This window comes from Oreochromis aureus, linkage group 12 (assembly GCF_013358895.1).
Source record: "Oreochromis aureus strain Israel breed Guangdong linkage group 12, ZZ_aureus, whole genome shotgun sequence".
Classification (NCBI taxonomy): Eukaryota; Metazoa; Chordata; class Actinopteri; order Cichliformes; family Cichlidae; genus Oreochromis; species Oreochromis aureus.
In genome coordinates this window covers 9,094,705-9,106,642 of record NC_052953.1, presented here as the reverse complement: position 1 = coordinate 9,106,642, position 11,938 = coordinate 9,094,705, and the positions used below count along the sequence as shown (strand labels likewise).

Here is an 11,938-nt window from a genome sequence, read left to right as displayed (position 1 = left end):
TATACCAGCCACCTATATAGGTGGGGTCATATCTATATACGGCACAAAATATATGTCATTATCCCCGCATTCTTCACATAAATGAAATAAAACATCAGTTTTTGTGTTAGGTTCATCCGCTCTGGCTGCATGCAGCATTTATTTGTTCATATTATGAATGTGGAGAAGAACACTTCTCATAAGAAATAGTACAAAAATTCGACAATGACTCAAAAACAAAGTGGAGGTAAACAGAATACATATAGTAGGCTTTTGTTAACACCGAGACAACATGCATGTTCCATTCATATAAATACACAGTATCAAATAATGACTCCAGCTTGCAAGCAGTTGACTCGATTATGGGTTTCTCTAGACATCGGACTAAATGTCCCTGTCAATGTACAAAATGTCTTGTTCTTGGCAAGCCTGTATATCAAAACATGCTTCTTTTTTTTTTTTTTCGTGTTAACATGCCCCGTGTGGTATTGTAAGTGTGGACAGTAGGAGATGTGAAGTGAACTCTTTCTAGAGTGTTAGGATTTGTCACAAGTGAGGACCTAGGAAGATGTTACGCGAGTATATCAGCACACTGATTGCATCCTCCATCGCAGTCACTCACGCTTTCACTCCTCACCTCCCCTGCCCTGTAAACTGACACTTCAGAGGGGCCAATGAACAAAGATCAACAGTACATTTCAGTGGAACAAATATGCCTACAGTAATAAAGCATGAAAAAGCCTATGCTATATTTTCTTCAGAACAAACAAGGGGAAACAATGGCACATCTCAGTGAGAGAAAACATTTTGATTTCTCACATCGTCACTGGATGTTTCTTTGACAAATGAAAAATTAAGCATTGAATTAAGTTTTGTAAACATTCACAGGGTTAACCAAACCAACAGATGCATGATAATTTACTGCACATCTCGATTGTTTTTGCTTCATGGGAACGGTTTAATACTGTCCGCCGTGTTCTGCAGATTCATATTAAAGGGGTGCTGTTATGCTCTGCGCATTCCCGTAGAGCATAGTGCAAAAATAGTTCAAGTCCAACAGTTTCACGTTTCGTCACACAAAATAACAAACTGGCAAACAATGAGTACATTAAGGTTTTATATACACTGAGCAAACCAAATGTACAGCTGAAAGAAGATAAATCAAGATTAAATATTGTTTCATACACAATGTGCCCGTACAGTTCAGAAAGGAGCGTATTTTTGCTTTTCAGCTCGTTCCAAAATAAACTTGGAAATACAGTAAATTTACAGGATAGAAACAGACATGACTGTGCCTGTCGATATCTGTGCAAAACTATTGTGCTACCGGTCGCACTGCAACTCATCAACAGATATGATCATTAAAAAGAACCCAAAACAAAAAAACCCGCCAACAATCAAATGAATTCAAGTTAAAAACACTGGAGCCAGACTGCTGTTGATATTAATTACAGTTAACGATGATGCATCTGATAGTATTTATAAATGTTTCTGATGAGGACCGAGTGAAATAGCAGTTAGAGATATCAATTCTCCAATTTTTCCCACAACAGATTCATTGATGTGGCACTGATAACTGAAAGTCATTTAAACATTTTATGATTTGATTTTAGTGCAAGTGGTAATTTTTTCCTTAATTGAGCATCTTATTTTGCTAGATAATTAGCTAATCTAAATACAATCTCTCTAAAGTTCTACAGCTAAGTAGTCTTGTAAATCACATTTTGCATCTTTACGTATGCAATAATCCAAAGATTTTCACCATGAATTTTCAAATGATGTAGATTACCTTGTTCCGCGTCACTTAAATCACCTTTCTTCCCCATTCTGATGCACGGTTTGAACAGTAGGTTGTCTCAAACAGGTATCCATTCCTAAATCCACTCTATTCTCACATGTGATTGGCTGATTAGTTATTTTCATTAACAAGCAGTTGAACAGGTGTACCTAACAAAGTGACCATGTAGTGACCATGATATGTACTGAGTGACGGAGACACTTGACAGTTAAAGATTAACTTGTTAAAACCAGTAGTCCAGAAAAAAAGAAGAATTTTCTCATTCTATTCTATTCAACGATAAATAGCACTTAAATATAAAATTAAAAATGCAGCTTATAATGCTTCAGATAAATACTGAGTTATGATAAGTACAGCAGCAAAAAGTCTTGTATTGTTAACATTAATTTCTAAATGCTAAATTTAGAAAATGATTCCTTTTTTACTTTTTTCCTGCTGCAGATGTTTGGGTCAGCTCCTGTAATAATAAACACTGATGTCACAGCTGTACAGAGCTTGTCGGTGGCAGGGGGGTGGGGTGCCATGTTTTACTAAACTGAATGCACAAAATGTGATCTGACGTGAGATATAATTTGGGTGTATATTAAAAAACTAGTCTACAGACTTTTCCTAAATAATGAGCATGTGATAAGAAGGATAGTGCTGCTTTGGTGTCTTTTTAGAGGCAGAGTTACTATTACTGAAAAAGCATTGTGCAGTGCTAAGCTCACGATGTTTAGCACTTATTGGGAGGATGTTCTGCAGCTAGCTCGGTTAGCAAGCTGGGTCCATAAACTGTGGGGCTGAAAGTCGAGACTAAAATAACTTCTGATTAATACTGATAAGTTACTTACTAATAAAAAAATTAGGCACACCAAAATTTAAGCACAAAATTCTTGGATTATACAATCAGCTGCACAGCAGGTCATATATTTTTTATGTCAAATAATATTACATCAGAAATGCTTTAAATGGCACCAACAGCACAAACGTTGTAGTTCAGTTCAGCGACTAATTATTGTTGTTGCAGCTACGAGTACTGTCACACCCTGCTTATTAAAGGCTGTAAATATGTAAATTTCATAGCTGAAGTTGGGCAACCCCGACAGGCATGCTACTCTATGGGGACTGACTCACTGATGGAGACGACCAACGAAACTGCAGATTTTGGCACTTCTGCGTTTTTTTATGAACATGAATTAACATTTTGTGCACCCACTGCAGTAAAACAAGGAATAATGAAAGTTATTTCCACCTGTACTGCTGCTGACAGGCTCCATACTAAAGAGATGCAGAATGGCACAAAAGTTATAAATAATTCAACGATATTCACAAAGCAATAGTGTAAACAGAATGGCACATACAGTAGAGCAGACATGACTTGGAAAACTTAATGAAATAAATTAAGAATAAATGTACTTTCTAGCAATGATCACAACAAAGTCATTTCCAGAAATATAACGCTAACCTGGCCGATAAAAGTACCACGGCAGTGTGTATATTTACAGAAAAAAAGGTTGTGCTTGTACGTAAATAAAAAATCCTGTCCAACAAAGTTTTAAAATTTGAATTAAGCTAAAATAAATAAATAAAGAGAAGTGCACAGGTAGTGTAATTTTAGGTTAAATGCCTGAAAAGGAAGAAATTCAAAGCATTTACCCTCGTCTTTAAACGACATGATCGTTCAGATGTGAAGGGGGGTGTAGTTGCCCCAGGTTTCTGTTCTTTTGTAATTTCAGGTAGAAACAAGCACAGAGGAGATCATGGTATGAGGTCAACCACACCGCTTGGTGAACGAAGTGACGATGAAGATATTCTGTTTAAGCCTCCTTTAACTCCTCCTCCTCAGAACATTACTCTACTCTCTCCGTCCTTTTTTTCGGAGGAGGGAGCCATTTTCATGGCCCGGTTCTCAGTTTCAGATTGTTTTCGTAGGGTGATGTGTGTTTGCGTGTGTTTCAATGACAGGTGATGACGAGGCACTCTTCATGCATCTTTCTATAGCAGCTCAGTAGGGAAACAGGAGATGTCTCAGGGGTGAATTTTTAAGATGTTGATCGTTTCTGGTCTCGAGCAGAGACACACTTAATGCACATTCACTATGGACAGCTGATCTTGGCCCGATAGGAGCCTTCATCTGTGCGACACAAACTAGCTCAGTGGGCCCAGGCCGGCCTTTAGAGGTTAAGGGTCAGAGTGTGTAGAGGACTCTGGGGGCGTGGGTGGGTTTCAGAGGTGAGTCTCATCTCTGGTCTCTGTGCCAAAGTCTTGCTGGTTCCTGCTACAACGAGCCGGTCCCACCTGCGAGTCCTCTGGCACGTGCGCCAGTGGGTCTGAGCGGATTATATACCTGCGAAGACAAAAACTGACATTATCTGCCAGCATGGAGCAGTTACAGGCTTGGACTCCCAGACGAGTACTTACATGTAAACATCTGGCATTTAAATATGGCAGCCGGGGCCTTCACCTCTAGGAAAGTTGAGCATTATCACTAAATTAAGCTATTAATTAGTCCAAAGCTTACTGTGAGAGTAACTTTCCAACCATGTACTTGCTAAATATTACTCAAGAGGTTTGCACTTTTCACCTTCCTTTCTTACTGAGTCTCCAGAGTGGCTCCACAGTGTAATGGTTTACACATTTACCTAACAAGAGAATGAGACCTGGTTTTATCCCAGGAGATGACAGGAATCAGCTGGGGTTTCTGTCAGGAAGGACATCTGGCGTGATCAAACACATGTTGTAGTTTTTCAAAGAGCCCACTACGATCAGCAGATACCACTGTCATGAAGTTGTGCAAATGGTCTGCAGCTATGTTTAGGCAGAGGTTGAAGTAACACCCACATGAATGCAAGGACTTTAGGCTTCCCAGCAAAACTCTGCAACGAGCATCACACTTGCCTCATTCAGTTGGCCTTTTTTTTTTTTTTTTTTACTTTTTCTGATTTCTATTCACCTTCTTCCAATGCCTCCCCACATTAGAACTTTGGCAGTGGACAGGGGTCGACATGACCAGCCTGCCCTCTTTCTGTCACAGCCTGCACTGAACCTTTTAATAATGTAGCCCAGTAAGACCCACCATGCTCACAGGCTGTGACCCAGTCATATAGCCACCTCAAGCTGGATCATGTCAGTCCCTCAGATCCTTGCGCTTGCCCATCTTGCTGTTTCTAACACATTGACATCAACAGCTGACAGTTCACTTGCTGCCAAATATATCTCAACCCTAACAGGTGGCACTGTAGCGATATGCAATTCCCTTCGCCTGTCAGTGGTTATAATGTGTCTGATTGGTGCATTACTCAAAAGCAGAATGATTTGCCAGCTGTCCCTTCTGGCTGCTCATTATAATTACACAAGCTCGACCCTGGAGTCTGTGGCGGCGAGGCTTTAAAAGTGGAAGTTCAGTGCGCAGTTTGAAGTTAAGCCTTTGCAAGTTAAATAACAACTAGATTTCATTTCATGCATTTTTTACTTGCCTTTCATATGAGGCTAGAAATAATTCTGAAGCAGTCACACACAAGGTGACACCAGTACTAATAAGGAACTTTACTGATGCCTTGTATTAATTAATATTAGTCTAACGTTGTTGACTGTTTCAGAATAGCTATACTTTTTAGTGTTAGCCAGTTAACATGCCAGTTATATCGCTGCCTGTTAAGATCCACACACCCTGTGGGTTCTCTGCTCGAGGTGTTAACCGTTACCTGTGTGCGTGTGCCGCAGGCATCGATTCACACATCAAAAAAGGGTGACGCTTTGCGACACAGCTGGAGTTTACATGAAAAGTGTTATATAAACGGAATATTTCACATAATACCAGACTTTTCCTGCTGTCCTCCTGCAAAAGATATATTTATGAAACAGTGTGAAGTCATTGTTTGTAGCTGTTTGCAAGCTGCATGTCTGCTCTTTTTGGATATACAGGGACGACTGTAAATATTAAGTTGAATAAACTTATTATAATTTGTCCAAAGTAGCAATTTTGTTACAGCTCAGTAATAACGTAGTAACATCAAGTTATTCCCTTTTAATTACCCCACTGAAGTTGTAGGTGTATCCAAATAATAATTTTGTATCAATAGTTGTTATAGCTGAGTGATATTACATTGAAATTATGTTATTGGGTAACAACATGCCCCAAGTGGTGGAGTTTAAGTATCTTGGATCTTGTTCTCGAGTGACGGGAGAAAGAAGAGGGAGATCTACAGACGGTTTGGTGCTGCGGTTGCGGTGATGTAGACGCTGCACCGGTCTGTTGTGGTGAAGAGAGAGCTGAGTGTAAAAGCAAAGCTCTCAATTTACCAGTCGATCTACGTCCCTACCCTCACCTATGGCCACGAGCTGTGGGTAGTGACCGAAAGAACGAGACTGCAGTTACAAGTGAAAGAAATGAGCTTCCTCCGAAGGGTGGCTGGCCTCTCCCTTAGAGATAGGGTAAGAAGTTCGGCCATCCGGGAGGGGCTCAGAGTAGAGCCACTGCTCCTCCACATCGAAAGGAGCCAGCTGAGGTGGTTCGGGCATCTGACAAGGATGCCTGCTGGGTGAGGTGTTCCAGGCATGTCCCACTGGGAGGAGGCTCCGGGGCAGACCCAGGACACGCTGGAGAGATTATCTCTCTCAGCTGGCCTGGGAACGCCTTGGTGTTCCCCCAGACAAGGTGAAGGAGGAGGTGGCTGGGGAGAGGGAGGTCTGGGCTTCTCTGCTTAGGCTGCTGCCCCACTACCCGGCCCCAGTTAAGAGGAAGAAGATGGATGGATGGATGGATGGGTAATAACATTCAGGAAACCCGGGGTAAATATAGTAAAACAATGTGCTGGTTACAAAATAATAACCTACTAGCAATAAAATTGTAATATCTGTGCATTACAATATAGTTGTATTCTGATCCTATATATTTTAATATATTTATATTCTAATATTTATATTATGACTTGTGGCAGTAACCTCATAATAAGGTGATATTTAATATTGGTTAATGCTCTGACATATGAGGATGGATACCATATTATAATTTCCAGGCTTTAATAACAATATATAAGATTTTGATTTGTGTATATGACAGCTGAGCTCCACATGTCAACTATTCAGTAATTTATTACTCAGTTTAATTTACATTTAAGTACCTTTACTGTTGGCTGAGCAGTCTAAAAAGACCATAATGGTTTAGATTGTAATTTAGTCTGACTGTAACTAACAACACAGATAAAACACAAAGGTGTTAACAAAGTAAAGTGTACAGGATAAAAGAGAGAGGTCCTTACACAATGTCGTTGAGCTCCAGCATGGTGTCAGGAGGAGGATTGATGAGGACGTAGGACAGCGTGTTCTGGTGGTCGTTCATCTCATCTGTAAAAACAGACAGAGATGGCCTTCAGTGCTGCTCTGGAGCCCTCTCTCGTCCCCCTCCATTATACAGAACATCAGCCAGGAAATGAGCCTTTTATCCACTTAAAATATGACACTGCCTTGTTTTCAGCCTTTCAGTCAGGACAAAAGTAAAGTAAAACTTAACGAGCAAGTGGTGCAAAAATCTGAGGCAAATAACTGGGAATAATTTGAGGGTTCCTTGTTACAACTGCTAATGATCATTTAACTCTTAATATGAGGAAACAAATAATCTTATTAAATACATTTAGCATGAATAAAGCCTGTCATTAAGTAATTTAAAGCCTGCATGGTCATTTTACATAGCTGGAGCAGGGGCAGCTTTACCACACTTATATAAACTTTGTGACAGTTGCAGTTTTTAAATGTAAATGTTTTCACATAATTAATTTATACAGGATTTTGACAGTTTGGGACTTCTTTTATTCTATTTTTTATCATTAATGCAAAACGTTTTCAATGGGTGACTGATCTGGGCTGCAGAAAGGCAGGTTTACAACCTTTTCTACACAGCCATGGTTTTGTATGTGTTTTAGTATCGTCAGTATTGTCGGTAAGCAAGGTGTTCCCTCTATTTATATTCATAATTAATAACGCCTCTACAGACGCGCGAATTACTCATATCACATGCATTAATTCCCCTTGCACCTTGATACTGATATCATGGTTGATGACATGCACCGCATATAATTCTTGGCTGTTCTGTGTGATGAACAGTAATTGTCGAACTATTAATCTGTGCAGTCCTTCACAGGGTGGTGAACTGCTTGCTGTCTTTACTCCTGAAAGACAAAGCTTCTAGGATTACAGCCAATCACATTACTGACCTGTTGCTAATTAACCTTACCAGTCTTTTGTACTGCCTTTAAAACATTTTTTTTCAGTTGCTACTACTATTGCCATATTTTGTTTGTTTTTTATTACCAAATCTTTGCGCTCTTGCATGGTGCATCATCATTCAGTTCTTCCTTTTTTAAACATTTACACAGTATTCAAACTTCTTATGGTTTGTATATTTTAAAGATGTATAATAAAATTTGACTAGCAATAGAGTTTTGAAAGCCTTTAGAGTCCAGTTTGGCATGTTCACCAATTTCTTGTAGAAGAAATCAATCCTGGATATATTCTCTACCTTTAACTATTTCCTTAACCAGGATGTAAATGACTTAGGCTCAAGATTCATAACAATTCACAGGTTACTGCACGTAAAACGACCAACGTGACCTCGACCTTGATCACAGTTTGGGTGAGAACCCATTAAGCGATCAGTGTGTGCAAGTTCGATTAGATTCTGATGAGTACTGCAGGGAAGTACCAGATGTGGACAACTGGGGACGGGGACAGATTCACTTTAATAATTAAACAATTCTTCCAGTCTGCAACAAACTAATTGAACAATAAATCAACCATGTGATTATAAATTACTTTTACAAAATTTAATATTTCACAAAATATTAAACTGATTTAGAAAATTTTTTTATTTGTTTTTTTATTTGAAAAGCATTTTAATTCATTTTAAAATTAACCACTTAAAGATACTCATAAACTGCTAAATTCCCTCATTCAGTCCTTTACATCCTGTTAAAAACACTAAAAACATTAACAGTTGTAACAAACATCTTTTATTGCTTCAACAACACAGTTAGGCCAAGGAAAGTGTTCTGCACTATGAAGAGCTTATATTTTATGAGAGGAAACTCAGTTTAACCTTTATTTTTCCAGATGAGTCATATTATATGTGTGTGTGTGTGTGCATGTGTGTGTTAATCATGTCTTCATGCATGTGTGGTGATTGCGCTCTGGCAGTGTCTCCTACTTGTGTCGTGTGATGGACGGAGGAAGGAAAAGGAGGGCACGTGTGTCTCCGTGACAAACCCACCTGCTTGTGGCCCTTTATAAAGCCAGGCGGGGTGAAAGAGAGAGAAGGTCTAACCGTTACTGACAGGGCACTTTGTGGAACAAGGGGAGGCCCACATGCTGCCTGCTGACTGAAACGGCACCCCATGCGCAGCTTCAGAACGGAGCCAGCATGCAGACAGCGTCCCCGGCTACGCAACAGATCGATCTAAGTCGCATTCCTTTTACGACCTGCGCATTCCACACGGGACCAACAGGCTGCTAAGGCGGCAGGTTGCCATGCTAACTGACGACACTCAGCCTCCCACCCCCCCCAAACCACCACCACAACCCAGCCTCCCCCCGACTGACATGTGACATACGCACAAACAGAGAGGAACATGCTCCAGCATCCGTCAGACTGGACCAAACGCAGAGCGACTCAAACCAAACAGAGTGAAGCAAAGCACATTGGGAGTGTGAGAGTGGAAGAGGTCAACCTGCTCCTCTTAAATCTATTCAGGTACACTTTACAGTTACGGTAATTGTCTGTTCGTCCTTCATCCACACATCGTTACTGCAGACTACTCAGTGTATTAAATATGGGTTATACCATGGCGGCAGATAAATAATTGGTAACCAGCTGAAGAAAAGCAAAGGATTTATTGTTGTAGTTCTGTAATCCAGCATAACTAAAGTTATAACAATGCTTACTTTTGCTCATGTTAGAGGGTATACTTTTTTTTAGGAGTTTTTAATGTAGCAATTTAGGTTGTGGACATATTATTGTGGCACTAAAAGAACTACAGATTGGTCTTGTTCTAATTTAGAAACATTAGATTTTTAGCTCAAACATGTGAAACAAATTACAGGAAAAGAACCGAATCCTGTTCGATCCTCTTTTATGGCGTGTGTCATCATTTGTTCTGAGGGAGCACCTTTATCTTTATCATTCAAAAGCTGGCCTCAAACAAGATGACCACAAAGCACGAGGGGTCACTGCGGGGCTTTATAATTATGAAAATGTTGTGAATCCATAGACTGTGTATAAGAAATGAAATGAGAAACTAAAGGACGCTCCAGATTCAAAAGAAATTTTCCAATCACGAGGCAGGCCTGTCTGAAAGCATACCCTGTTTTATTGCCCTTTCAGGCTCTAATGTGCTGAGTTAAATAAGACTTGGAATCATCGATTACGACATTAAACTCATTAGAAAAGCATTTTCTGAAGTCACTAGAGAGCACTTGGGTCATTTCCTACAGACTTCTACAATCAGATTTCTTTCTGGAGCCGGAGGAGTTGCCCCCTTGCTAATACTGAGATGACACATCCTCGCTGGCTTTGCTTCTAAGAGCCACTAGCAATGTCCACATTATAGCGAGTCTGTGTGTGAAACACATGTTATCATCCTTACAGTCACCAGAACTCAACCCAGTCGAACACCGCTGTAAGACGTTAGACTGGTGTGTTACGGCAGTGAAGGAAAATATCTTTGGAATAATTTTGTTCCACCCTGCCAGCAGAGTGTTACAGTCTTTCAGTATTAGTGTCACCCATCTTTATATTCTGATTTTTATTTCATCCCTCTCTATTTATTCTTTCCCATAGTGCTCTTGGCGTGCACATTTTGCATAATTGCACTAAAGCGAGAAGTTAAACCACTGGAAGTCGATAAAAAACAATATTTTCAGTGGATGTTAAGCTACTCTTTAAATAAAATTGAGAGTACTCCAGTGTGCAGGAGTACAGAACCACAAGATATATTACCAGAGCAAAAACGCTGAGGGGTAAAAGAGCTCAAACTGACTACAATCAGCTCGAACTTGACTTCTTTGGGGAGGTGGCCATGGTATAAAGTTAATACACTCTGAGGTGCACTGACATGTGAAAGTAACAGACATGGAGGAGGAAAAGAGCCCCGCTTCCCCCAACATGTTTACTTTCTACATCAGACCACCTCCGACACTCGTCGTCTTTTATACATTTATAGAATACAATCTATCCTTCCATCCACAGACATAATGCACTCCGCTCCACTCTTTAAGCCATACTCTGATGCCCTGCAGTACTCTAGCCATTTGGGACGTCACCTCACAGGAACACAATGCAGAAAGACCAGATAGAGATCGAAAAACAGAGGGAGAGAGTAGAGTGAGAGACTGGCTGCTGACCTACTGCTGACTCTGGCAGGGGACACACTCACATAAAAAACACACGCACACTCACACTCATGCAGTAAAGTTGCAGTACTGTGATCAACCAGCTAACCTGACAGCCTGGTCCCCTCTGAATACGGGCGCTCTGAAATGTCCTGCAACTCTAAGCAACGGCAGTCACTGTTAACTTGAACGTCCTAATGTATTCATTTGTACTCAAGTTATACGTCAAATAAAACAGATTATATAACTAAAGAGATAAGATAAAATCTACAGTTAAGCATTCTTTTTGGTGGGTAAATGCTATTCTTCATTGGATGCTGGCGAAAGGACAAATTCCTTTCTCCACAAGGTGGACGTAATCACTCACATGTTGCAAATGAGTTATAAACAGCACACAAATTACCTTGCAAATATCCTAGATTTACTCGATTCATGACATCGCTCGCAGTGAGATTAGAAACATCCTCTACAAGCCAAAAGGGGAAGGAAGACAGAAGAGGCAGAGAAAGGAGGTTAAAAAAAAAAACAAGAACAAGAAACAAAAAAAATATCAGGCAGGCAGCAAAAGCATCTGCAGATTCAAAAAAAAAGAAGAAAACAACAATCAAAAAAACTCTTAAAAGTGTGAGAGCAATGCAAAGAGGCCATGCATCAGTGTGTGCACAGAATCACTTCCAAAGTATTAATCTGTCACATCCTGCTGCAGAAATCCTCACTGACATTCATGGTTCTTTAGAAGATCTTGAACTTCAGGAGTTCTTCCTGAAACGTATTTAATTGACATATTACAACACATCT

The 11,938-nt window shown here is 40.1% G+C and overlaps 1 protein-coding gene across 10 annotated transcripts in view; it reads right to left on the bottom strand.

Annotated features, from left to right (window-relative positions):
• Nucleotides 1-98: 98 nt before the first annotated feature.
• kcnt1b (potassium sodium-activated channel subfamily T member 1b) overlaps nucleotides 99-11,938 on the bottom strand; it is a 73,741-nt gene continuing 61,901 nt past the window's right edge. For 6 of the 10 annotated variants that reach the window (XM_039620776.1, XM_039620779.1, XM_039620777.1 and 3 more), the window contains 5 exons: nucleotides 11,544-11,606; nucleotides 11,250-11,300; nucleotides 9,024-9,035; nucleotides 7,021-7,105; nucleotides 99-4,106 (listed from right to left, as the gene is read on the bottom strand). In XM_039620776.1, coding sequence (XP_039476710.1) covers nucleotides 3,986-4,106; nucleotides 7,021-7,105; nucleotides 9,024-9,035; nucleotides 11,250-11,300; nucleotides 11,544-11,606 — 332 coding nt within the window. In that variant the 3' untranslated portion in view covers nucleotides 99-3,985. The remainder of the gene's footprint in view (nucleotides 4,107-7,020; nucleotides 7,106-9,023; nucleotides 9,036-11,249; nucleotides 11,301-11,543; nucleotides 11,607-11,938) is intronic. The other 4 variants (XM_039620782.1, XM_039620783.1, XM_039620785.1 and 1 more) reach the window with 2 other exon arrangements.